Here is a 27755-nt window from a genome sequence, read left to right as displayed (position 1 = left end):
ATCAAGTACTTCATAGCCACATGGAGCTAGTGGCCACCATATTGGACAAATGGCTCTAGGCTCTGTGTCTGATTCTGATAAGCCTACGTGAGCTTACACCTCCAGCATTGGGTTTTCTTGTTGCTGCTGGCACTTGGGATTTTTCCTGTCTTTTGAGCTAGGCTGTGTGTTAAAAAATTATCTTTTGTCATACATGTATATGTTTATAGCTGGAGGAAGAGATCGATCAGTTCAGTCCACCATGTTGCTGGAAGTACTTTTATTTATTTGTTACAACAACCTTGTGAAGGAGGTACTCTTATGCCCAGTTTACAGATGAGGCACCTGGGGCTTGTGGAGCTGAAGTGACTTGCCCAAAGCCACATGGCTGTTATGAGGCAGAGAACAGACCCAGATCGAGGTCTGCTTGCATTGCAAGTCTGTGCTCTGCCCACAATGCTGTTTTGCCACCTAATAACTTTCATTCTTCTTGCTTCATTTTCAGGAATTAGTTGCCATCAAGGGCTCTCTCCTCCCTGTCTCCTTACATGGTTCTGCTTATCCGGAGAGTAGCTCTTGGCCAAGACCTGGCAGTGGAGAGCCATGGACCAGTACAGCCTTGGAGACGAGGGTGCCCTCCCATCGGAAATGCACCTCCCTTCATTTTCAGAGAGCCAAGGGCTCAACCGCAGCGACACCCTCAACCGGGATTTGGGTCCCAGCACGCGAGACTTTCTTTATGCTGGCCTGAGTGGTCTGGACCCGGACCCCAGCCTCTCAACGCCTGACATGTCCAGCGAGGTGCTGGAGGACAACTTAGACACCCTGTCCCTGTACTCCGGGAAGGACAGTGATTCTGTGAAGCTGCTGGAGGAGTATGCAGATTCGGAGTCTCAGGCATCCTTACAAGGTGAGGCTGTCACCTGGGTAGAAGGGCCCTGCAGGATGTTCGACAGTTTCTGTGGCCAGCTAGGGACTGATTCTGCATGGATTGGTTAAGAAAATTTTTCCCTCCTACAGGTGACTTAGGGAATAGTCACCTTTTTTCCTACTTGGGAATTGTTCCCCAATTCTTTTTTTTTTTTTTTTTTTTTTTTGAGATGGAGTCTTGCCCTGTTGCCCAGGCTGGAGTGCAGTGGCGCGATCTTGGCTCACTGCAAGCTCCGCCTCCTGTGTTCACACCATTCTCCTGCCTCAGCCTCCAGAGTAGCTGGGACTACAGGTGCCCGCCACCATGCCTGGCTAATTTTTTTGTATTTTTAGTAGAAACGGGGTTTCACCGCATTAGCCAGGATGGTGTCGATCTCCTGACCTTGTGATCCACCCACCTCGGCCTCCCAAAGTGCTGGGATTACAGGCGTGAGCCACTGCGCCCGGCCAATTCTTTTTTTTTTTTAGGCAGAGTACAGTGGTGCATTCTCGGCTCACTGCAACCTCTGGCTTCCGGGTTCAAGCAATTCTCCTGCCTCAGCCTCCTGAGTAGCTGGATTACAGGCGCCTGCCACCATGCCCGGCTAATTTTTGTATTTTTAGTAGAGATGGTGTTTCATCATATTGGCCAGGCTGGTCTTGAACTCCTGACCTCAAGTGATCCTCCCACCTCAGCCTCCCAAAGTAGTGGGATTACAGCGTGAGCCACCACGCTCGGTCCCCAATTCTTAGTAAAGGAAACAGAACACTCATTCTAGGGAATAATGTTCAGAAACTTAGGTGTTTGGGGATATCCTTATCTTTTGTGTGGTGTGTAGGCAGATGTTAGCATTTACTGAAGACTTTCCTTCCCATTACCACACCCTAGAGGCTGATTTCACAGAAGACTTTCCTTCCCATTACCACACCTTCGAGGCTGATGTCACATTTCCAGAATGAACTGGGGTCCGGTCCCTTCTGATCTTTGGTTGTCAGACCTTCTTAGACCCCAGTGTCTTTATTCATAAAGCAGATGGACAATAATATCCTCTCTGCCTCCCCCCAGAGTAAAACAAAAGAAGGAACTATTGTAAACACACTTCGTAGACCTTAAAGCACTGGAGAGATATTCGTGTTTGTTTGTTTGTTTGTTTGTTTGTTTTGGGACGGAGTCTCGCTCTGTCGCCCAGGCTGGAGTGCAGTGGCACAATCTCGGCTCACTGCAACCTCCGCCTCCCAGGTTCAAGTGATTCTCCTGCTTCAGCCTCCTTAGTAGCTGGGATTACAAGTGTGTGCCACCACAACCAGCTAACTTTTGTATTTTTAGTAGTGAAGGGGTTTCACTATGTTTCCCAGTCTGGTCTCGAACTCCTGAGCTCAAGCAATCTGCCCACCTTGGCCTCCCAAAGTGCTTGGGATTACAGGCGTGAACCACCACACCTGACCTCACTTGTAAATTTTTAAACATGTGGGTAAAGTCAGACATACATAGTCTTGCAGAGATAATATTAAGTATATAATTCCATTTAAGTTGTAAGAGTTGGTGTATTTGCTTTCATACTGAAGGTAGACCTTCATACTGAGGGTCACTGAAATAGCTATTCCATTGGACTGTTAGACCATGTTCTTGCTGTTTGGACTGTTAAAGTGTTTCTGTGAACAACTTTGTACATGTTGAGTTTTCTTTTGGATTAGTTCTTTGGATATTTTCCTCAAAGTCAGTTTACCCAGACGGAGCATTAAACAATTTTATAGCTCTGGCCGGACATGGTGGCTTATGCCTATAATCCTAGCACTTTGGGAGGCTGAGGTGAGCGGATTGCTTGAGTTAAGGAGTTCCACTCCAGCCTAGCCAACATGGTGAAACCCCATCTCTACTAAAAATATAATAATTTGGCCAGGCGTGGTGGCTCACGCCTATAATCCCAGCACTTTGGGAGGCCGAGGCAGGCAGATCACGAGGTCAGGAGTTCAAGACCATCCTGGCTAACAGTGAAAACTGTCTCTACTAAAAATACAAAAATTATCTGGGCGTGGTGGTACGTGCCTGTAATCCCAGCTACTTGGGAGGCTGAGGCAGGAAAATCGCTTGAACCAGGGAGTCGGAGGTTGCAGTGAGCCGAGATTGCACCACAGCACTCCAGCCTGGCAACAGAGCAAGACTCCGTCTCAAAAAAAAAAAAAAAAAAAGAATTAGCCTGGCATGGTGGTGGGCGCCTGTAATCCCAGCTACTTGGGAGGCTGAGGCAGGAGAACTGCTTGAATCTGGGAGGTGGAGGTTACAGTGAGCTGAGATCATGCCACTGCACTCCAGGCTGGGCACAGAGTGAGACTCCATCTCAACAAGTAAATAAATAAATAAATGTTAAAAAACTGTAGAGCCCTTATAACACTGAGAAGATCAAGTGACTTCCCAGGCTCGTTCCTCTGTTTGCCTGTTTTTCAGTGTCTTTGCCAATTTTTATTTTTATTTTTATTTTTGAGACTGAGTCTTTCTCTGTCATCAGGTTAGAGTGTAGTGGCGCAATCTTGGCTCACTGCAACCTCCACCTCCTGGGTTCAAGGGATTCTCCTGTCTCAGCCTCCTGAGTAGCTGGGATTACAGGTGCCCACCACCACGCCCAGCTAATTTTTGTATTTTTAGTAGAGACGGGGTTTCACCATCTTGGCCAGACTGGTCTCGAACTCCTGACCTCATGATCCACCCTCCTCAGCCTCCCAAAGTGCTGGGATTACAGGCATAAGCCACCGTGCCTGGTCTCCTTGCCAATTTTTAAAAATGTTTTGTTTTCTAGTTTTATAGTTGCTTTAATAGGCTTTTTTTTTTTTGAGATGGAGTCTTGCTGTATCGCCCAGGCTGGAGTGCAGTGGTGCGATCTCGGCTCACTGCAAGCTCCGCCTCCCGGGTTCACGCCATTCTCCTGCCTCAGCCTCCCGAGTAGCTGGGACCACAGGCGCCCGCCACTGCCCCCAGCTAATTTTTTGTATTTTTAGTAGAGACGGGGTGGTTTCACCATGTTAGCCAGGGTGGTCTCGATTTTAATAGGCATTTTTAAGTGATTGAGTAAGGCTAAGGACTTTCGCCTGAGGGAGCCTGGTTTTTCCTTGTTGAAACCGTTGGAGTTATTTGACTACTCATTATAGTAATTTCTCAGAGGACAAAGACAAAGGCCAAGCAAGTTCCATGACAAATGGCCACAGGCAGGATTGGGAGGAGAGTCTAGGCCTCAAGACTCCCAGCCCAGTTTCCCTTCTGCTGTGTCTGTCACACTGCATCTCATGAGCCACAGAGAATTTGCACGTTTGGAGCCTTTAGAGCAACCTCCTGCTCTTCCCATGTCCTGGCCCATTGAATTCTTGGATCCCATCTCCATAGTATCCCTGATAAATGATTATTTCCAAACTTGCCATCTTGGCTGGGGGCGGTAGCTCACGCACTTTGTAATCCCAGCACTTTGGGAGGCTGAGGTGGGAGGATTGCTTGAGGCCAGAAGTTTGAGACCAGCCTGGCCAACATGGCAAAACCCCGTCTCTACTAAAAATACAAGAATTAGCCTGGCATGGTGGCAGGCGCCTCTAATCCCAGCTACTCAGGAGGCTGAGGCAGGAGAATCACTTGAACCCAGGAGGCAGAGGTTGCAGTGAGCCAAGATGGCGCCATTGCACTCCAGCTTGGGCGACAGAGTGAGACTCCATCTCAACAAACAAACTTGCCATCTGATAAGGCAGTTTAAGCCAGGCGCTATGTATGGTTCACGCCTGTAATCCCAGCACTTTGGGAGGCCAAGTCAGGAGGATTGCTTGAGTCCAGGAGATTGAGACTAACCTGGGCAACATAGTGAGACCCTGTCTCTACAACAAATAACAATTTAAAAATCAGCTGGGAGTGGTGGTGGCCTGTGTAGTCCCAGCTACTCAATAGGCTGAGGTGGGAGGATCACTTGGAGCCCAGGACTTAGAGACTGCAATGAGCTGTGATCACACCACCGTACTCTAGCCTGGGTGACAGAATAAGACCCTGTCTCAAGAAATAAAAATAAAAATTAGCTGGGCATGGTGGTGTGCACCTGTAGTCTCACCTGCTTGGGAGGCTGAGTCAGAAGGACTGCTCATGCCCAGGAGTTCAAGGCTGTGGTGAGCTATGATTGCGTCTGTGAATAACCCCTGCACTCTAGCCTGGACAACATAGTGAGACCCCATCTCTATTAAGAAAATAATAATAAATAAGAAATTAAAAAGGCAGGCTGGGTGCGGTGGCTCACACCTGTAATCCCAGCACTTTGGGAGGCTGAGGTGGGTGGATCACCTGAGGCCAGAAGTTCGAGACCAGCCTGGCCAACATGGTGAAACCCCATCTCTACTAAAAATACAAAAGTTAGTCGGGCATGGTGGCAGGTACCTGTAGTCCTAGCTACTGCGGAGGCTGAGGCTTGAACCTGGGAGGCGGAGGTTGCAGTGAGCCGAGATTGGGCCACTGCACTCTAGCCTGGGCAACAGAGTAAGACTCAGTCTCAAAAAAAAAAAAAAAAAAGGCATTCTAATCCACCTTTCAGGTCAATCTAAAAAGTAGAAAAATCTTTTATTATTCCTTCATCTAACGTACAGTTATTGAGTGCCTATGAGTGCCAGAATGGGAACTCTAGCACCTGAGAACACAGCAGTGAGCGAGGCCAAGTCCTTGCATCCATGGCCCTATGTTTCCAGTGGTGTGAGGTGAGCTTCCTTTTAATTTTCATTCATCAAGCCTAGCTCTGTCCCTTGGAGCAAGACAGAAACAGTCTGCTGTCTCCTGTATACACTGGCCCTTCAGATATTTGAAGACGTCTGACCTCTCCAAACTGAATATTCCCAGTTCCTTTAACTATTTCTTGGGTGATGTGATTCATAACTATATATTTTATCATTTTATCCAAGGGATACATAAAATATAAACAATTTACCTATACAAAAAGAGGAAAATAAAACCAGCTCATAATCCTACTAGTCCATCTGATTCTTTCTTTTTCTTTCTTTCGTTTTCTTCTCTTTTTCTTTCCTTTCTTTCCTTTCCTTCTTTCCTTCTCTCCATCTCTCTTTCTCTCTTTCTCTCTCTTTCTTTCCTTCCTTCCTTCTTTCTTTCTCTCTTTCTTTCTCTCTCTCTCTCTTTCTCTCTCCTTCCTTCCTTCCTCCTTCCTTCCTTTCTGTCTTTCTGTCTTTCTTTCTGTCTTTCTTTTCTTTCTTTCTTTCTTTTTCTTTTCCTTTTTCTTTGACAGAGTCCCACTGTGTCACCCAGGCTAGAGTGCAGTGGTGCTATCTCAGCTTACTGCAGCTTCCGCCTCCTGGGTTCAAGCAGTTCTCATGCCTCAGCCTCCCAAATAGCTGGGATTACAGACACACACCACCATGCCCAGCTAATTTTTGTATTTTTGGTAAAGATGGGGTTTCACCATGTTGGCCAGGCTTGTCCTGAACTCCTGACCTCAAACGATCCGCCTGCTTCAGCCTCCTAAAGTGCTGGGATTACAGGTGTGAGCTACCACACCCAACTCAGATATTAGGTTGTTTATAACATTTCACCAGGAAAAGCAGTATGACAGTTTACTCCCTTGCAGCTAGATCTTTGTACAAAGCTACATTTATTTCCTTATGTGAAAACCCCAAAAACAGAATTGGCTGGGTGTGTGCAAGGATTTCCACTTTTCCAAGATTTTGGATAATATATTTCTAATTGCCTTTCCAAGAGTACCAGGTGATGTTGTGGTCATAAAGCCCAGCCCATTGCGGTCATGCTGCTCTGGAAGGGCTTCAGCCTGCAGTCATCCCTCCACGCGTGGCACCAAGTCCGGTTGCCATCCTGCAGGGCTTCTGTTCCCCTCACCTGCTCCTGAACCTTGTTTACTTTGTGTGGAGCAAGAGTTCTTGCGCGACACTTACAAGGCCACCATGGTTCTAAGAGGTGTGGAGTGCCTTAGTCACGCTTTTTGCTTGGTTGCCTTGGCTGTGTATAACCTGTGCTTTCTCCCTCTCTTTAGACCTGGGGCTAGGTGTGCTTAAGGCTAAAGAGGCTGACGAAGGAGGAAGGGCCACCTCGGGGAGTGCCAGGAAAGGAAAGCGGCAGCACAATTCCCCTCAAAACCCACTTCTGGACTGCAGCCTGTGTGGGAAGGTGTTCAGCAGCGCCAGTTCTCTGAGCAAGCACTACCTGACACACAGCCAGGAAAGGAAGCACGTCTGCAAAATCTGCAGCAAGGCCTTTAAGCGCCAGGACCACCTGTATGTAGAAGTCTGGTCAGAAAAACGTCTGTTCAGGGGCTGGGGGTGGGGACATGTTCCTGGGTCTTCTTCCTATCCTCCCAGATCAACCTGTCTCGTCCTCTGTTGGGTTTTCCAGATGTGTATTACCTCTGCTCAGCCGCAGCCACAGCCACTCCATGCTTTTTTTTTTTTGTCTGTCATCCAGGCTGGAGTGTAGTGGCATGATCTCGGCTCACTGCAACCTCTGCCTCCCGGGTTCAAGTGATTCTCCTGCCTAGCCTCCTGAGTAGCTGGGATTACAGGCACCCACCACCACGCCCGGCTAATTTTTGTATTATTTTTAGTAGAGACAGAGTTTTGCCATATTGGCCAGGCTGGTCTTGAACTCCTGACCTCAAGTGATCCTCCTGCCTCAGCCTCCCAAAGTTCTGGGATTACAGGCGTGAGCCACCGTGCCCAGCCCGCTCCGTTCTTCTCACACCATCAGAGCGCAAGGAAGAGAGTGGGCGCTGTCCCAGCCCCTAAATTCACGCCTGTGAGGAAGCCACTGCTTCTGTTTGCAGACGGGCTCCTTGTGGGTTAAAAACGCCTAACAGCTGGCTCCTGAGTCAATTGTGTCATGGGAGGAATTGGGCTAACTTTATAGAGCTATGTCCTGAGTCTCTGGTATGTGTCTGAGGAAAACGGATCTGTGTTCTCTGTGTGTTGGGATAGCATGGGACAGGAAAGATGAGACGCCTGCTTCTAGACCATGGCAATGGAGCATTAACCCTTGTTTTTCTTTTTTTTTTTTTTGAGACAGAGTCTTGTTCTGTCACCCAGGCTGGAGTGCAGTGGCGCGATCTTGGCTTACTACAACCTTCGCCTCCCAGGTTCAAGCGATTCTCCTGCCTCAGCCTCCCGACCAGCTGGGACTACAGGCGCATGCCACCCTGCCCAGCTAATTTTTGTATTTTTAGTAGAGACGGGGTTTCACCATATTGGCCAGGCTGGTCTCAAACTCCTGACCTCAAGTGATCCACCTGCCTCAGCCTCCCAAAGTGCTGGGATTACAAGCGTGAGCCACCACGCCCGGCCCCAGCTTTGTTTTTCTTTTCTTTTTTTTTGTTTTGTTTGGTTTTTCTTTTTTAAAAAACTCATTCTGTTCCTTTTAACTTTTGACTTAAAAAGTGTCAGGAGCAACATTTCCTTTTTTTTTTTTTTTTTTGGACAGTCTTGCTCTGTCACTCAGGCTGGAGTGCAGAGGTTTGATCTCAGCTCACTGCAGCCTCTTCCTCCTGGGTTTAAGTGATTTTCCTGCCCCATCCTCTTGAGTAGCTGGGACTACAGGCGTGCACTACCATGCCTGGCTAATTTTTGTATTTTTAGTAGAGACGGGGTTTCTCCATATTGGCCAGGAGTAGACGCCTGGCCTCAAGTGATCTGCGCGACTCGGCCTCCCCAAAGTGCTGGGATTACAGGTGTGAGCCACTGCTTAATGTCTTGGAAATGATAAGCTTGTCTTGCCTGTGGGGGAAGGAAAGACAGGTATTTTTCAAACCAGGAGACCTGCAAGTGGGAGATGAAAGTACTTTGCATTCTTACTGGGCTCCTCCCTTTCACAAGGGGCTTTGACTAATCCATCTTTCATCTTATCCTCTCACCCACACCTACCCCAGGAAAAGGAGCCAATTTGCTCATGTCACAAGTTGGTAACAGCTGGGGTAGAACTTAGGTCTCCTGATTCCCTCTCTGTTGCTTCCCTCAGACAGAGGCCGAGGGTGAGCCTTTGGGGAAAGACTTTATGATTTAGTCCACATCGACTAGGACTGTCCAGAGCAGGGCTGTTGGGGGCCCAGAGGGTGATGTACTCCTCTGCTTATGTTTATAATGTGTTAATGCGGAGGTAGGTGTGATGCAATACATATTTACATGCATTTCTGTTTGCAGAAACTATAGGCACATTTGGCTGTTTGGCTCTATAATGTTTCTATGGATTGGGCTTCTGTAAATTGGCTTCTTTGCTGTGGGGGGTTCCAGGTAGCATCTTCTTTGAGGTCTCCTACGGTAAGGCACAGATTTCCTTTGTTAAAGGAAGGATCGTCCCCAAGTTAGCATCTCCTCCAGTCTATTCTGCAGAATTCTGGTTCTCAGGAATGCTAATAGGGGCTTTTTGGAAACAAAACCAAAAACAGTTCTCTGGGCAAATAAGTTTGAGAGACACTGAAAGTTAAACAGGTCTCTCTCTGTATGGCTTTTACATTTGCTACTGTGCGCCGGGTACAGTGGCTCACGCCTGTAATCTCAGCACTTTGGGAGGCCAAGGCGGGCAGATCACTTGAGGGTCAGGAGTTCGAGACCAGCTTGGCCAACAAGGCAAAATCCCATCTCTATTAAAAATACAAAAATTAGCTGGGCGTGGTGGCACGCACCTGTAGTCCCAGCTACTTGGATGCTGAGGCACAGGAATCGCTTGAACCTGGAGGGCAAAGCTGCAGTGAGCCTAGATCGTGCCATTGCATTCCAGCCTGGGTGACAGAGCAAGACTCCATCTCAAAAACAAAAAATTAATTAATTAAATTTGCTACTGTGCATTGTGAACCTCCAAGGAGTGAATGGTGTTTTTTCAAAACTTATTTATCAGCTGCGCCAAAGTCCTTGAGGAGCAACTCGGGAGGTCTGTGTGTTCCTTGGGAACCCATTCTGGGGAAGTCTGATCTGGCCTCAGTGGATTTTTTTATTTTTATTTTTTAAAATTTTATTTATTTGTTTGTTTATTTATTGAGATAGAGTCTCACTCTATCACCCAGGCTGGAGTGCAGTGGTGCGATCTCAGCTCACTGCAACCTTCATCTCCTGGGTACAAGTGATTCTCTTGCCTCAGCCTCCCCAGTAGCTGGGATTACAGGCATGTGCCACCACACCCAGCTAAATTTTTTGTATTTTTAGTAGAGACGGGTTTTACCGTGTTGGCCAGGCTGGTCTCAAACTCCTGACCTCAAGTGATCCACCCACCTCGGCCTCCCAAAGTGCTGGGATAACAGGCATGAGCCACTGTGCCCCGCTGGTTTGTTTTTTTTTTTACTTTTCTGTAAGGGGTTTGCTTAAAGGTGAGGGGAGAGGAACTCCCCTGCCAGATGGCTTTGACCGAAGCCGGGTTTGCTGGGTGGTCTTTCCTCGTGGGGGCTGAGTACAATTTCCGAATTGTGGTGCAACTGTACCACAGACTTTTGGGGGCCGCTAGGGTCCTACAGCAGAAAGCCTGGTCCCAGGTGCCCCGGTGACGCCCCTGCTTGTGTCTGGCTCCAGGACCGGGCACATGCTCACCCACCAGAAGACAAAGCCCTTCGTGTGCATCGAGCAGGGCTGCAGCAAGAGCTACTGCGACTACCGCTCTCTGCGCCGGCACTACGAGGTCCAGCACGGCCTGTGCATCCTGAAGGAAGCCCCCCCGGAGGAAGAGGCCTGCGGGGACTCCCCCCACGCCCACGAGTCGGCCGGCCAGCCGCCCCCCAGCAGCCTGCGGTCCCTGGTGCCCCCAGGGGCCAGGTCCCCCGGCTCCCTCCTGCCCCACCGGGACCTCCTGCGCCGCATCGTGAGTAGCATCGTCCACCAGAAGACCCCTTCTCCTGGCCCAGCCCCGGCGGGGGCTTTAGACAGCGAAGGGAGGAACACTGCCTGTCCCTGCCCCGCCTCATCGGGGTCCTTGTCCTGCACCCCAGCCGGCCCCCCCGCGGAGCTTCCCGAGGAGCCTCGCCTCCCACACAAAGAGCCGGCCACTGATGTGTTCACAGCCCCTAATTCCAGGGCCGCGGAGAACGGCGCCCCCGACCCGTCAGAGCCGGAGCCAGATACCGCGCTGCTCCAGGCCCGGTCCACCGCGGAGTGCTGGCCCGAAGGCGGCTCCGTGCCTGCCTGCCTGCCTCTCTTCCGAGGCCAGACGGTCCCTGCCAGTTCCCAGCCATCAAGTCACAGCTTCCAGTGGCTCCGGAACCTGCCGGGCTGCCCCAAAAGCAAAGGCAACAACGTGTTTGTTGTCCACAAGCCCTCGGCTGTGCCCTCGCGGGAGGGCTCCGAGTCTGGCCCGGGACCCAGCAGCGCAAGCCCCTCGGAGGAGTCCCCGCCCGGCCCCGGCGGCGGCCTGGAGGACGCGCTGCCCTTCCCTCCCGCGCTCCTCAGGGTCCCCGGGGAGGCCCCGAGCGACCCCAGGTCGGCCAGCGGAGAAGATGACCCCTGCGCCCCCAAGAAGGTCAAGCGCGACTGCGACTCCTTCTTGTGCCAGAACCCCGGGGAGCCCGGCCTCCAGGAGGCCCAGAAGCCAGGGGGGCTCCCTGCGGATGCCTCGCCGCTCTTCCGCCAGCTCTTCCTCAAGTCGCAGGAGCCTCTTGTGAGCCACGAGCAGATGCAGGTGTTCCAGATGATCACCAAGTCCCAGCGGATCTTCTCCCACGCCCAGGTGGCAGCAGCCTCCTCCCAGCTCCCTGCGCCCGAGGGCAAGTCAGCCGCCCTGAGGCCGCTGCAGGGGCCGTGGCCGCAGCAGCCCCCGCCACTGGCTCCTGCTGTGGACTGTCTCCACGCTGGCCCTGGAAACCCCGAGGCAGAGGGCTCCCCAGCCCGCAGGAGAAAAACCACACCCGGGGTTCCCAGAGAGGCCTCCCCCGGCACCACGAGACGAGACGCAAAGGGGGGACTGAAAGAGGCCGCGGTTCCAACACCCCTTGCAGCGCCATCTCTGGACCCTTCCAGGAATCCAGACATCTCTTCTCTAGCCAAGCAGTTGCGATCCTCTAAAGGAACCTTGGACCTGGGGGACATCTTCCCCTCCACAGGCCAACGACAGACCCAGTTAGTTGGGGAGGAGCCACCGGGAGCTTCGCTGCCCGGGAAGCAGGCCCCAGCCGAGAATGGCGCGGCTTCAAGGACCACGAAAGGTGAAAAGGCCCCAGCCTGCTCCCGGGGTGGAGGCTACCGGCTCTTGGGCAACCCCAGGGCCCCGCGATTCTCCGGCTTCCGGAAAGAGAAGGTGAAGATGGATATGTGCTGTGCGGCTTCTCCGAGCCAGGTAGCCATGGCCTCCTTCTCATCGGCCGGGCCCCCGGCAGATCTCTCCAAGTCCAAGCTGACAATATTCAGCAGAATCCAGGTACCAGCTCTCTCTCACGTGGCCTGACCAGAGTGGAGTGAGTTTCCTTTGCATTTGTTAGTTGTCCAGGCATTTTATTTCATTTCAGAAAGTCCCTAGATGCAATTTTACAGAGGAAGGAATTAAGGTTCCGCAAGATTGTGGTTTTCCCCACTAAAAAAAAAAAAACAGAATGAGGCCAGGTGAGGTGGCTTATGCCTGTAATCCCAGCCCTTTGGGATGGGAGGCCGAAGTGGGGAGACTGCTTGAGCTCAGGAGTTCGAGATCGGCCTAGGCAACATGGCGAAACCCAGTCTCTACCAAAATTTTAAAAAATTAGCTGGGCGTGGTGGCACATGCCTGTGGTCCCAGGTATTTGAGAGGCTGAGGTGGGAGAATTGCGTGAACCTGGGAGGTGGAGGTTTCAGTGAGCTGAGATGGCGTCTCTGCACTCCAGCCTGGGCAACAGAGCAAGACCCTGTCTAAAAAAAAAAAAAAAAGATCAACATGAGGATATCCCAGAGTTGTTCAAAACACTGTTATCTCATGAAGCCTTTTTTGCTTGTTTTTTTTTTTTCTCGTTTCCCTTTGGATTTGCCTTTTTAGAATCTTCAGAGGATATGAAGGTAGATGCCCTCTTTCCTTTAAGATTCCTGCTTGAAATGGCCATGTGTTTTCTGATTGTGAGTCATGGTTTCCACGAGCACAAGTGGGCACCTGCATCGTGCCCCACACTTAAGCACATTGATAATTATTCACTGGTTCCTCCAGACATTGTGCTTGGAGGGCCTGGTCCGAAGAGCTCATCCAGGTCTCCCGACTCCAGGTCCAACCTGGGCAACGTGGCGAAAACCTGTCTCTACCAAAATTTAAACAAATTAGTTGGGCATGGTGGTGCACGCCTGTGGTCTCAGCTACTCAGGAGGATGAGTAGCTTCCCATCATACCACAGCTACCTCATTTTTGTTTTATTAACAGCTTTATTATTCAGGTGCCATATAATGCACCATTTTATTTTTTATATATATTTTTAGAGATGGGGGGGTCTCGCTGTGTTGCCCAGCCTGGTCTTGAACCCCTGGGCTCAAGCAATCCTCTCATCTCGGCCTCCTAAAGTGTTGGGATTACAGGCATAAGCCACCATGCCCAGCCAAATCCACTACTTTATTTTATTTTTTAAATTTATTTTATTTATTTATTTATGATGGAGTCTCACTCTGTCACCCAGGCTAGAATGCAGTGGCGCTATCTCAGCTCACTGCAACCTCCGCCTCCTGGGTTCAAGCAGTTCTCTGCCTCAGCCTCCAAGTAGCTGGGATTACAGGCATGCGCCACCACGTCTGGCTAATTTTTGTATTTTTAGTAGAGACGAGGTTTCACCATCTTGGCCAGGCTGGTCTTGAACTCCTGACCTTGTGGTCCACCCGCCTCGGCCTCCCAAAGTGCTGAGATTACAAGTGTGAGCCACTGTGCCTGGCCAAATTTATTTTTGAGACAGAGTCTCACTCTGTTGCCCAGGCTGGAGTATAGTGGTGCAATCTTGGCTTACTGCAGCCTTTGCCTTCCAAGTTCAAGCAATTCTCCTGCCTGGGCCTTCCAAGTAGCTGGGATTACAGGCACACATCACCATGCCCAGCTAATTTTTGTATTTTTAGTACAGCCAGGGTGTCACTATGTTGGCCAGGCTGGTCTTTCCTGACCTCAGGTGATCTGCTTGCCTCGGCCTCCCAAAGTGCTGGGATTACAGGCATGAGTCCTGGTACCCGGCCTGAATACACCATTTTAAAGTGTAGCATTGGGTAATTTGTGGTCTAGTCACAAGATCATGCAGCCATCCCCACTCTTTACCAGAACAGTTTCATCTCCCCAAAAAGAACCCCACATTTCTTAGTTGTCACCCACAATCTCGCCCTCCCCCCAGGGCCTGGCAGCCACGAGTCTCCTTTCTGTCTCTGTGGATGTGTCTGTTCTGGACATTGCATATGAGTGGAATCGTGCACTCTGTGGCTTTCGTGTCTGACTTCCTTCACTCAGCATGACGTTTTCCAGGCTCATCTGTGGGGTGGCAAACGGCAGAGCTGCATTCCTTTCCATGACTGAGTGATCCTCTGTTGGATGGATAAGGCCGTGTTTTATCTGTCTGTTCATCAGTGGATGGACATTTGGGTTGTTTCCACTTTTTGGCTATTTTGAATATAGCGCTGCTGTGAATATTCACCCATGTACAAATTTTTATGGGGATTTATGTTCTAGGAGTCGAATCGCCGGTTGTACAGCAGCTCTCTGTTTTAGGTCTGAGGAACTACTAGGCTGTTTTGCTTGTTTCCTCTTCCCACCCACAGTGTATAAGGGCTGCACATTCTCCATGTCCTCACTAACACTTGTTATTGTCTGTGGTTTGTTTAAATTATAACTACCCTGGCGAGTGTGAAGCAGTATCTCATTGTGGTTTGTTTTGATTTGTATTTCCCCGTGGCTGCTGATGTTGAACACCTTTCTGTGTGCTTATTGGCCATCTGTGTATCTTTCTAGAAGAAATGTCTGTTCAGGTCCATTGCTTATTTTTTAAAATCAAATTACTATTTTTTGAGTTCTCTATATATTCTGGATGCAAGACCTTTATCTGACACATGACTTGCAAATATTCTCTCATTTTGTGGTCTGTCTTTTCACCTTATTTATGATACCATTTGCAGAACAAAAGTTTTTAATTTTTTTTTTTTTTTTGAGACAGGGTCTCACTCTGTCACTCAGGCTGGAGTGAAGTTGTGCGATCATGGCTCACTGCAACCTTGAACTCCTGGGCTCAAGTGATTCTCCCACCGCAGCCTCCTGAGTCGCTGGGACCTCAGGCCCACGCCAGTATGCCAGGCCAATTTTTGTATTTTTTGTAGAGATGGGGTTTCGCCATGTTGCCCAGGCTGGTCTCAAACTCCTGGGCTGAAGCAATCCTCCCACCTCGGCCTCCCAAAGTCCTGGGGTCACAGACATGAGCCACCATGCCTGGCTAAAAGTTTTACATTTTGATGAAGTCTAATTTGCCTGTTTTGCTTTGATGTCTTATCCAAGAAACCACTGTCTAATCCAAGGTCATGAAGATTTACTCCGATGTTTTCTTCTGAAAGTCTGTAGTTTGAGCTCTTCTTGCCTCTTCATTTCGGATGTGTTGGTTCAGATGCATTTTCATCTTCAGGGTGGAAACATCTACAGGCTCCCCCATCCGGTGAAGGAAGAGAACGTGGCAGGAGGACGGTAAGTTAAGAAGCCACCGATCCTGCATGCACCCCGACAGGAGTCCTCTGGCCTTCCTGTGCCGGCCCTGGACAAGTGAGTGGGGAGGATGCTTTCAGTCCTAATGGGATTAGGGTACAGCCTCCATTTTTTAGGATTTATCAAGGGTAGTCAGGCTGGGCGTGGTGGCTCACGCCTGTAATCCCAGCACTTCAGGAGGCTGAGGCAGGGGGATCATTTGAGGTCAGGAATTCGAGACCAGCCTGGCCAGCATGGTGAAACTCTGTCTCTACTAGAAATATAAAAATTAGCCACGTATAGTGGCACACACCTGTAATCTTAGGTACTTGGGAGGCTGAGGCACGAAAATCACTTGAACCCAGGAGGCGGAGGTTACAGTGAGCCGAGATGGTGCCACTGCACTCCAGCCTGGGCAACAGAGTGAGACTCCATCTCCAAAAAAAAAAAAAAAAAAAAAAAGTCAGTGGATTGGAGTTATAGACCAAAAAAAAAAAAAATCAGTGATGAAGGACAGGGTCCTAATCTCCCACTTTTCTTTCCTGCCATGTCCCACAGTAACCAGCAAAACGGCAGTCCCACAGACTGGACGGAGCCCAGGAGCACTTTTGTCTGCAAGAACTGCAACCAGATGTTTTATACGGAGAAAGGGCTGAGCAGCCACATGTGTTTTCACAGCGACCAGTGGCCGTCACCTCGAGGGAAGCAGGAACCACAGGTGAAGGGGGACGACCAGTGGCTTGGTGGTTACTGGGTTTCTGGCAGGCCTGTGGGGAGTAAACGAGAGTGGTGTCACTTATCTCAGGATGGGGACGTCACTCTGGGTTGGGGGCTGGAGTCAGGCTGTGTGGCTGTCCAGGGGCAGGCCATTGCCATGGGCTGCAGCAGCTCTCCAGCTTACTCTGTGCCACAGACTCACTGCTGTTTTCTATGACAGCTTTTTTTGCTGAAGCAGCTCTTCCTTTCCCTACCTACCTTATCTCTTAAAGAGCCATCTCTTCTCTTCTGTGTTTAGGTGTTTGGCACAGAGTTTTGCAAGCCGCTAAGACAGGTGCTGAAGCCAGAAGGGGACAGGCATAGTCCCCCAGGAGCCAAGAAGCCCTTGGACCCCACAGCTGCAGCCCCTTTGGTGGTCCCCCAGTCGATCCCCGTGGTTCCAGTGACCCGACACATAGGGAGCATGGCCATGGTGGGTGCTTGTCGGTCTGCCTGCTTCCTGCCACTGCCCCCAGCTGCTGGGGGAAGCCGTAGGAAAAACCCAAACCAGATACCACAGAAAATCTTTGACTCCAGGCTGGGCGTAGTGGCTCACACCTGTAATCCCAGCACTTTGGGAGGCTGAGGCGGGTGGATTGCCTGAGCTCAGGTATTCAAGACCAGCTTGGGCAACGTGGTGAAACCCCGTCTCTACTAAAAATACAAAAAAATTATCTGGGCATGGTGGCAGGCACTTGTAAACCCAGCTACTCGGGAGGCTGAGGCCTGAGAATCACTTGAACCCGGGAAGCAGAGGTTGCAGTGAGCACACTGCACTCTAGCCTGGGTAACAGAGTAAGAATCTGTCTCAAAAAAAAAAAAAAATCTTGATCCAGAAGAACCTGGTTTGCATGTTAATTCAGTCATTCAGCATTCACTGAGCCCCTCTGCCAGGCCCTCTGCTGGGTGGTGCTGGGGACACAGAGGTGACCACAATAGCCTGGGCCCTGCCTCCCAGGGCTCCCAGTCCAGTGGAGGAGACAGGCCTGTCCCCAGACAGTGACAACCCAGAGTGGGCAGAGCTGGGAGCAGAGGGAGCCCAGAGAGTTCCCAGGCGGCTCCTGACCCAGCCTGAGGAGGTAAGGGAGGGCTTCCTGGAGGAGGAGGTATGGGAGCTGAGACCTGGAGGATGAGGAGGAGTAGGGCTGGCAGAGCAGAGGGGAGATTTTGTGGAGGCGAGAGAGAGCATGGTGAGTTACGAGTGATCAGTCTCGTAGGGCTTGTCTCTGCAGCCTGTAGTGGAGGACTCCCTACTGGAGAAGCTCCTGCTGGACTCGGGGACAGAGTCCATGGACCTGAAGGTCCCCTGAGTCAGTGGCTGGGTCATTTGGGTGCTTGTCATTTGGGTTGAGCAGCATTTCTTTCTTGTCACCATCACACTGTATCTCTGGGGATTTCTCTGTTTTTAAGGGCCAGTCCTCTTAATGATTGAGGCTGTTCTCACACAGAGTCAGGGGCTTTGCTGGGGCAGTGGGTGCAGGAGAAGGCTGCAGCCGGATCATCGCCAGGCTCAGTACCTCCGGTCTGGCCCAGGTGTGGCCGGCCTCCTTCGCCGGGCATGCATTTCCTAGTTTCCTGTCTCTGGCCAGTCTCCTTTTCCTGTTCTCTTTCCATCCTGGAGATGGAGTGGAGTGGTGCAGTAGGCGGCTTCAGGTGACCACCTGTGGTTCTAAACTTCTTCAGGGACAAGAGAAAGACGGGGAGGAGCGAGACAGCAAGGAGAGCAGCCAGCAGAGAAAGCGGAAGAAGCGGCCCCCACCCAAGGGGCTGTTCATCCCTCCTCCATCCTCCACGGCTGGGGAGCCCGGCCCTGCAGGATGCCACCAGAGCCGCCTGCAGTCGCCCATGTTCCTGGTGGACTGCCTCCTGAAGGGCTTATTCCAGTGCTCCCCCTACACACCGCCCCCAATGCTCAGCCCCATCCGGGAGGGCTCTGGGGTGTACTTCAACACCCTTTGTTCCACGTCCACTCAGGCCAGCCCTGACCAGCTCATCAGCTCCATGCTCGGTGAGTGAGGCTGGGGCGCTCACTCTGTGATCCCAGGGTGGATTGCCTGCGGACCACAGCCACTCTCCCTTGTAGCATTGGGTTCAGTGATTGTCTCCTGCCTGGGTGTACCTAGTCTGAGGGTTCCTTTGCCATTCAGATGCGCCCCAGGACTGATCTAAGTGCCTTCTAGGGCATAGAATTTTACAGCCCGAAAGAAAACGTAGAGGCCATTTAGCCTGACCATGCTTCTGCTTGCCCTTCTGTGTCATTTTCTTTTTCTTTTTTGAGGCAGGGTCTTGCTCTGTCACCCAGGCTGGAGTGCAGTGGCTTGATCACAGCTCACTGCAGCCTCGATCTCCTGGTCTCAAGCGATCCTCCAGCCTCAGACTCCCAAATAGTTGGGACTACAGGTGCGCATCACCACACCTGGCTAATTTTTTATTTTTCATAGAGATCGAGTCATGCTATGTTGTCCAGGCTGGTCTTGAGCTCCCGGACTCGTGATTTTGCTGCCTTGACCTCCCAAAGTACTGGCATTAAATGTGTGAGCCACCCTGTCCAGCCTGTGCCATTTCCTTTTTTTTTTTTTTTGAGACAGTATCACTCTTGTCACCCAGGCTGGAGTGCAGTGGCGTGATCTTGGCTGACTGCAACCTCCAACTCCCAAGTTCAAGCAATTCTCCTGCCTCAGCTTCCCAAGTAGCTGGGACTACAGGCGTGCACCATCATGCCTGGCTAATTTTTGTATTTTTAGTAGAGATGGGATTTCACCATGTTGGCCAGGCTGGTCTCGAGCTCCTGACTTCCAGTGATCCACCCTCCTCAGCCTCCCAAAGTGCTGGGATTACGGGTATGAGCCACCGCGCCTGGCCTGGCCTATGTAATTTTCCTAACAGATTTATTGAGCTGTACTTCACATACCATGCAAATCACCCATTTAGAGTATGCAGTGTTTTTTAGGATATTCACAAGGCCGTGCACCCATCACAGTCTTTTTTTTTTTTTTTTTTTTGAGACGGAGTCTCGCTCTGTCACCCAGGCTGGAGTGCAGTGGCGCAATCTCGGCTCACTGCAAGCTCCGCCTCCCGGGTTTACGCCATTCTCCTGCCTCAGCCTCCCGAGTAGCTGGGACTACAGGCGCCTGCCACCACGCCCGGCTAATTTTTTGTATTTTTGGTAGAGACGGGGTTTCACTGTGTTAGCCAGGATGGTCTCAATCTCCTGACCTCGTGATCCGCCAGCCTCTGCCTCCCAAAGTGCTGGGATTACAGGCGTGAGCCACCGCGCCCGGCCAACACACAGTCTTAATTTTAGAGCACGCTTAGCATCCCCAGAAGAAGCCGGAGCTCATTCGCAGTGACTCCGCCCGTAACCCCACAGTCCCTTCTTCCCCCAGCCTGGGCACCCACTCGTCTGCCTTCTTCTCTCTTTGGATTTGCCTATTCAGGACATTTCATGTAAGTAGAATCATACAATATGCAGCCTTTTGTGTCTAGTTTATTTCACTTGGCATGTTTTCAGAGTCTCTTCATATTGTAGTGCATATCAGTGCTCAATTCCTTTTTATGGCTGAACATTTTTCCCTTGTACAGATGGGCCCCATTTTGTTTATTCATCAGTTGATGGACATTTGGGTTGTTTCCACTTTGGGCTATTATGAATAATGCTGCCATAAACATTCATATAGAAATTTTTTGGGTTTTTTTGGGAGACAAGGTCTCACTCTGTCACCCAGGCTGGAGTGCAGTTGTATGATCACAGCTCACTGCAGCTTCAACCTCCTGGGCTCAACTGATCCTTCTGCTTCGGCCTCCAGAGTAGCTGGGCCTACAGGCATGCACCCCCATGCCTGGCTAATTTTTTGTAATTGTTTTTATGTAGGGAGGGGGGTCTTGCCATGTTGCCCAGACTGGTCTCAAACTCTGAGGTGGGCCAGGCATGGTGGCTCATGCCTGTAATCCTAGCAATTTGGGAGGCTGGGGCGGGTGGATCACCTAAGGTCAGGAGTTCGAGACCAGGCTGGCCAACATGGCAAAACCTCATGTCTACTAAAAATATAAAAATTAGCCGAGCATGGTGGTGGGTGCCTATAATCCCGGCTACTCAGGAGGCTGAGGCAGGAGAATCGCTTGAACTGAGGGTGCAGTGTTGGGAACAGGCCCCCCAAAATCTGGCCATAAACTGGCCCCAAAACTGGCCATAAACAAAATCCCTGCAGCACTGTGACATGTTCATGATGGCCATGACGCCCACGCTGGAAGATTGTAGGTTTACTGGAATGAGGGCAAGGAACACCTGGCCCACCCAGGGTGGAAAACTGCTTAATGGCATTCTTAAACCACAAACAATAGCATGAGCTATCTGTGCCTTAAGGACATGCACCTGCTGCAGGTAACTAGCCAGACCTATCCCTATATTTTGGCCCATCCGTTTGTTTCCCGTAAGGAATACTTTTAATTGATCTAAAATCTATAGAAACAATGCTTATCACTGACTTGCTGTCAATAAATATGTGGGTAAATCTCTGTTCAGGGCTCTTAGCTCTGAAGGCTGTGAGACCCCTGATTTCCCACTCCACACCTCTATATTTCTGTGTGTGTCTTTAATTCCTCTAGCGCCGCTGGGTTAGGGTCTCCCTGACCGAGCTGGTCTCAGCAGTGGAGGTTGCAGTGAGCCGAGACTGTGCCATTTCACTTCAGCCTGGGCGAAAGAGCTAAACTTGGTCTCAAAAAAAAAAAAAAAAACTCTGGTGTGAAACAATCCTCCTGCATTGGCCTTCCAAAGTGCTGGGATTATAGGCCTGAGCCACCACATCCAGCCTTATGTACAGGTTTTTGTGTGGATTTATGTTCTCAGCTCTCTTGGGTAGATACCTAGGAGTGTAGTGCTGGGTCATATGGTAACTCCATATTTAACTGTTTACAAACTGCTGGATTGTTTTCCAAAATGGCTGGGCCACTTTAAATTTCCAGTAGCAGTATATGAGCATTGTCATTTCTCCTCGTTCTTGTCAACACTTGTTATTGTCTATCTTTTTAAGTATAACCATCCTAGTAGCTGTAAAGTGGTCCTTTTGCAGGACAAACGTTTCTGATTTTCATGAAGCCCAATTTCCTTTTGTTACTTGTTCTTGTGGTGTTATATGTGAAGATTTGCCTGACCCAAGTCATGAAGAGTCACTCCTGTTTCCCTGTAAGAGTTTTGTAATTTTGGGCCGGGCACGGTGGCTCGCGCCTGTAACCCCAGCACTTTGGGAGGCTGAGGTGGGTGGATCACAAGGTCAGGAGCTCAAGACCAGCCTGGCCAACATAGTGAAACCCCGTCTCTACTAAAAATACAAAAGAATTAGCTGGGTGTGGTGGCGGGCACTGTAATCCCAGCTACTCAGGAGGCTGAGACAGAATCTCTTGAACCTGAGAGGTGGAGGTTGCAGTGAGCCAGGATGGCACCACTGCACTCCAGCCTGGGCAACAGAAAAAAAAAAAAAAAGAGTTTTGTAATTTTGGCTCTTAGGTTTAGGTCTGTAATCAATTTGAAGATAACTTTTATATATTACACGAGGTAAAGGTCCAAATTCATTTTTTTGCATGTGTATATCCAGTTCTTCCAGCAGCATTTTTTGAAGACTTCCCATTGGATTGACTCAGCACAATTCAGTGTTAGAAATTAATTGACCATAAACGTGTGGGTGTATTTCTGGATGTTCAATTCTATTGATGTGTATACTTATCCTATGCCAGTATCACACTGTTTTGATTACTGTAGCTTTTAACTTTTGATTACTGTAGCTTTTAAGTTTTGTTTTTTTGTTTCTGGGGGGTGGTTTGGAGGGGTTTTTTTTGAGAGAGAGTCTTGCTGTGTCGCCCAGGCTGGAGTGCAGTGGCATGATCTCGGCTCGCTGCAGCCTCTAACTCCCAAGTTAGCCTCCCACTTCAGCTTCCCAAGTAGCTGGGATTACAGGGGTGCACCACTACACCAGGCTAATTTTTGTATTTTTAGCAGAGACGGGGTTTTGTTATGTTAACCAGGCTGCTCTTGAACTCCTGACTTCAGGCCCGCCTTGGCCTCCCAAAGTGCTGGGATTACAGGCGTGAGCCACCACACAAGGCCTCTTTCTTTTTTTTTTTTTTTTTTTTTTTTTTTGAGACGGAGTCTCACTCTGTCGCCCAGGCTGGAGTGCAGTGGCGCGATCTCAGCTCACTGCAAGCTCCGCCTCCCGGGTTCACGCCATTCTCCTGCCTCAGCCTCTCCGAGTAGCTGGGACTACAGGCGCCCGCCACCACGCCCGGCTAATTTTTTTGTATTTTTAATAGAGACGGGGTTTCACCGTGGTCTCGATCTCCTGACCTCGTGATCCGCCCGCCTCGGCCTCCCAAAGTGCTGGGATTACAAACGTGAGCCACCGCGCCCGGCCAGGCCTCTTTCTTTAGATATTTCTTTCTGTCTCTTTCTCCTTTCCATCTGGTACTCCTGTTACATGTAGTTGCTGTACTTAATGGTATCCCACATTTCTCTGAGGCTCTCTTTATTCTTTTTCTCTTCGTTCTTCGGATTCCATAGTCTCTATTGATCTGTCTGTCTTCATGTTTACAGATTATTTTCTTCCTGTCAACTCAAACCTATCGAGCCCTATTTTGGTTATTTTATTTTTTTTCCTCAACAGCTTCACTTGCCAGTATTTTACTTTCTAACCCCAGAATTCCCATTTGGTTCTCTCTTTTTAATAATTTCTACCTCTTAATGATATTCTGTCTATGATGAGAAATTGTCATTATATCTTCCTTTAATTCTTTAAGCATGGGAGCTGACAGGAGAGGCAGCCCCTGTCTGGGCTGCACCTACCTGGAATAGAACCCTTGGAGCTGGGAGCTGGCTGGGTAAGGGAGCAGGTCACAGCTCAGATGCAACAGCCTCTTGTTCTTACCAATATTCAGTTGATTATTTTTTATTTTTTATTTTTTTGAGATGGAATCTCACTCTGTTGCCCAGGCTGGAGCACAGTGGCGCAATCTCAGCTCACTGCAATCTCCGCCTCCCGGATTCAAGTAATTCCTGCCTCAGCCTCCCAAGTAGCTGGGATTACAGGCACATGCCACCACGCCCAGCCAATTTTCGTATTTTTAGTAGAGATGGGGTTTTGCCGTGTTGGCCAGGCTGGTCTTGAACTCCTGACCTCAAGTGATCCGCCTGTCTCAGTGTCCCAAAGTGCTGGGATTACAGGCGTGAGCCACCGCACCCGGCCTAGTTGATTTTTTTTAATGAATATTTCTCCAAGTGCTGAATGACCTTAGAACAATTTCCAGAGACTTTAGTGTGCTGTTTTTATACATACATATACTTGTCATGAGTTAAATTGTTTGCTGAGTTCCTTCCTCTACCTTTTCTGAAGCGCTGCCCTCTCCCATGGGATTTTTTTTTTTTTTTTTTTTTTTTTTTTTTTTTTGAGATGGAGTCTCGCTCTGTCGCCCAGGCTGGAGTGCAGTGGTGCAATCTCGGCTCACCGCAAGCTCCACCTCCCGGGTTCACGCCATTCTCCTGTCTCAGCCTCCCGAGTAGCTGGGACTACAGGCACCCACCACCACGCCCAGCTACTTTTTTTGTATTTTAAGTAGGGACAGGGTTTCACTGTGTGTTAGCCAGGATGGTCTTGATCTCCTGACCTTGTGATCCTCCCACCTCGGCCTCCCAAAGTGCTGGGATTACAGGCATGAACCACTGCACCCAGCCAACCCATGATATCTTAAAGACCTTGCTTTCAGCTGCGTCCACACAGGCAGGCAGAGGACCCTGTCGGTTACCTGCTGTCTGTCTTCTTGAGCCTTTTCACTCTGTGCTTTCTAGATCAAGTGGATGGGTCTTTTGGCATTTGTGTGGTGAAGGATGACACCAAGATCAGCATTGAGCCGTAAGTTGGGTCCTTTCCAGTGAAGCTGCTTTTACCCCACCTTGAGTTCTAGTGTCACTTTTTCCAAGGTTTCCTTCTTCCCATGGGGGGTTCGGGTTTACTCACATAGGCTCCCTAGGCGTGAAGTGGTAGATTTTTCCAAATATATGTAGGAAGATCCCCCAATATTATTCCTTCTAGAAATATATATGTGGCACATGGGGACAGAATGCCCTGGACCTTGGGGTTCCAGGTAGAATTGGTGATGGCACAGAGCGGGACTCAAGCATGCCTGAGGGATGTGGCTGGATGGCTATGGTGTGGACATAGACACATGCCGGGTGTCAGCTTGTACCTCCCCTGCCTTGACCCTGAGAGAGAAATGTGGCAATGAAGGAAAACAGGAAGGGAGGAAGTGTCCCTGCAGAAGTTTCTGAAATGCCTGTGTGCGTCCGTCGGGGACAGCATGTACCTGATGCACCTGAGACAGCAGAGGGTTTCCATGGAGCAGGCTGTGGCCCAAGAGCAGGGCACACAGAGCGTCTCCATTTCACTTCCCATCTCAGTCATGTTTGTACGTCTCCCTTATCTGTGTGTGTGGCCTCATTTCAGACATATCAATATAGGAAGCCGGTTTCAGGCAGAGATCCCGGAACTCCAGGAGAGATCCCTGGCTGGAATTGACGAGCATGTAGCTTCTCTGGTCTGGAAGCCATGGGGAGATATGATGATCAACCCAGAGACACAGGATAGAGGTGGCTGAGGCTTTGGGGCTGAATTCCTAAGGGCCCTTCTTCCCCCTCCATTTCCAGGGTGTTTTTACTCCTGGGTCTTGAACTCCTGACCACTGGATCCAAGAAGCAGTGTCCCCTGGGCATGGGAGGGAGCTGGCTCTTGGCCAGCGTTGCTTCTTCCCTGCTGCATTCTCCCTCCCCTACCTCTTTTGTCACATGGTGGCTGGTCAGGCCATCAAGAGCGGGTGCTGGGGACAGGGTTCTGCTCTTCCTCCTTGTCCCTCCCTGAGATGCAGAAGAGAGAAGGGAAAGGCACCCCCTCTCTGCTGTCTCTCGGGAAAGGTTCCTCCCTAGCACCTGATGACTCCTGTGTGCCTCCTCTTCCTCATGTCCTTCTTGGAAACAGTGACCGAGCTCTGCAACGTGGCGTGCTCCAGCGTGATGCCAGGAGGGGGCACCAACCTGGAGCTCGCTCTGCACTGCCTGCACGAGGCTCAGGGCAACATTCAGGTGAGGCACAGGAAGGGGACCCTCCCTGCTTTCCTGGGGCCCAGGGTTCTAGGTGCATGTGACATGCCATCTGCCTGGGGGTTCACAGCGGATGGAAGCTGGAAGAAGGCCGCCCATCCTCCTCCACAGCAGCTTTGGGATTGCAGTGGTCCTTGTGCATGGACTGTAGGGGAATGCTAAGACGTGGGCCCAATTCGTAGCTACTTGTCTGGGGCAACAACCAAGTGCAGGGGTTCCTCTGAGATCTCAGGGGGCACTGGAGAAGGGAAGCCCCGAAGACCCAGCTCAGGCCCTGCATTCATCTACTTAATTCCTTGAGTTTTAGCTTTCAATTGAAAACTCATATATACAAACCTCTGATGCAACATAAATGCCTCTACCTACTCCAAGGACCCCCCCCCCCACAATTCTGGGTGTTAGAAAGTAAATTAAAAGTCTAACTGTGAGGAGCAGGAGAGGAAGAGCCATATTGCCTGTGTTAAGGATCTAAGAGTCATGCCGTGGTCTTGCTTTTCACCAACCTGAGAGGCAGTGTCTGGCATATAGCAGGTCCTCAGCAGAGTGGCAGTACATATTTATTGGGTACCTGCTGGTTGCCTGTACTGTAGGCACTGGGGCCAGGGCCATCTGAGGGGCTCCACGCTTGGTTTAATGCTCTGCTGTCTCTGTCTTGAAATTCTTGGCCAGGCGCGGTGGCTTACGCCTGTAATCCCAGCACTTTGGGAGGCCGAGATGGGTGGATCACCTGAGCTCAGGAGTTCAAGACCAGCCTGGACAACTGGTAAAACCCCATCTCTACTAAAAATACAAAAATTAGCCAGGCATGGTGGTGGGCTCCTGTAATCCCAGCTACTTGGGAAGCTGAGGCAGGAGAATTGCTTGAACCTGGGAGCTGGAGGTTGCAGTGAGCCAAGATCGCACCACTGCACTCCAGCCTGGGCAACAGAGTGAGACTCCATCTCAAAAAAGAAAAAAAAAAAAGAAATTCTTAATACTTTTTAAACAAGGAGTCCTGCATCTTCATTTTGCAGTGGGCCTCACAAATTATGCAAACTCTGCAATGATGGCTTACACTAGTGATCGAGATAAAATCCCTGCCCTCAGGGGGCTTACATTTTAGGAAAGTCAAATTGTTAGCTAGGCCTGGCGCATGGCTCAAGCCTGTAATCCCAGCACTTTGGGAGGCCAAGGCGGGCGGATCACCTGAGGTCGTGAGTTTGAGACCAGCCTGGCTAACATGGTAAAATCCCGTCTCTAGTAAAAATACAGAAAAAAAAAATTAGCAGAGAGTGGTGGCAGATACCTGTAGTCCCAGCTACTTGGGAGGCTGAGGCAGGAGAATCGCTTGAACTGGGGAGGTAGAGGCTGCAGTGAGCCAAGATCATGCCACTGCACTCCAGCCTGGGTGACAGAGCAAGACTCTGTCTCAAAAAAAAAAAAAAAGAAAAGAAAAGAAAATTGTTATTTAGCTGAGTACAGGGGTACCCACCTGTATTCCTGGCTACTTGGGAGGCAGAGGCTGAAGGAGCCCAGGAATTGGAGGTCAGCCTGGACAACGTAGTGAGACCTCATCTTTAAAAATAAAATAAAATGTTTTCAATTGTTAGCTATTGACTAGTGCTATGAAGAAAATAAAAATGGGGTCCTACGCAAGGGTCATACTCCTCAAAATGCCAGTCTCTGAGGGAATAAGGAACTTGTGCCAGAATAAATCCACACACAGTCTCCTTCGTCAAGATAGGCTTGCTGTGAAAAAATAACTTCAGCTGCATTCGGTGGTGTGCCTGGTGACACAGTTGATGCACGCACAGACAGTTCACAGGCTGGCGGCCCATCCAGGGCAACTTTGAATAGCCCTGGGACAGGCAGTGACTTTAGGTACAGCTGCAAGTGTTTTTCAGATGAATGGGAGGATGCCGGTGGCCTTTCCCCCACCTGGTCCTGGGCAGCCTGTCGCTCCTCTTGTTCCAGGTCGCCCTGGAGACTCTCCTGCTCCGAGGGCCCCACAAGCCACGGACACACCTGCTTGCTGACTATCACTACACAGGTGACGGGGAAAGGCTGCTGGGCTGGTTTGGCCCAGCTGAGACCCCTGTGAATCGGCCAGCTCTGTTGCAAGCTCTGCCCCTGCCTCCTGGAGTTCTCCTCGGGGCCTTTGCCTACCTTTCAGGAGAGCCTGTCCTTGTCAGGATGACTCAGTGGGCGCCACGTTCTGCTAGTGGGATCCTGCTTCACCCTTTACCAGTGGTTTCCTTACGGACTCTGCCCAGCTGGAAGGGGAATGATCACGGCCAGGGGGAGGGGAGATGGGCTTAGGTTCAGTGGTTGAACCCATCAGCTCTGGAAACAGGATGCCAGAGCCCCCACCTGCCTTTAGCAAACAACTGAAGCCTCAGTTGCCACATCTGT

The 27755-nt window shown here is 50.3% G+C and overlaps 1 protein-coding gene across 1 annotated transcript in view; it reads left to right on the top strand.

Moving 5' to 3' along the window:
* Positions 1-530: 530 nt before the first annotated feature.
* The window catches only part of ZNF541 (zinc finger protein 541), a 35407-nt gene continuing 8182 nt past the window's right edge, over positions 531-27755 (top strand). The window contains exons 1-11 of the mRNA XM_030796994.1: positions 531-889; positions 6900-7140; positions 10411-12244; positions 15417-15475; positions 16031-16190; positions 16488-16661; positions 17912-18236; positions 24060-24123; positions 24715-24857; positions 25243-25346; positions 27318-27393. Of these exons, the coding sequence (XP_030652854.1) occupies positions 583-889; positions 6900-7140; positions 10411-12244; positions 15417-15475; positions 16031-16190; positions 16488-16661; positions 17912-18236; positions 24060-24123; positions 24715-24857; positions 25243-25346; positions 27318-27393 (3487 nt within the window). The 5' untranslated portion in view covers positions 531-582. The remainder of the gene's footprint in view (positions 890-6899; positions 7141-10410; positions 12245-15416; positions 15476-16030; positions 16191-16487; positions 16662-17911; positions 18237-24059; positions 24124-24714; positions 24858-25242; positions 25347-27317; positions 27394-27755) is intronic.

This window comes from Nomascus leucogenys, chromosome 17, assembly GCF_006542625.1.
Source record: "Nomascus leucogenys isolate Asia chromosome 17, Asia_NLE_v1, whole genome shotgun sequence".
Taxonomy (NCBI): Eukaryota; Metazoa; Chordata; class Mammalia; order Primates; family Hylobatidae; genus Nomascus; species Nomascus leucogenys.
The sequence above is the reverse complement of the archived record's forward strand: the minus strand, read 5'-3'. Positions and strand labels throughout refer to the sequence as shown.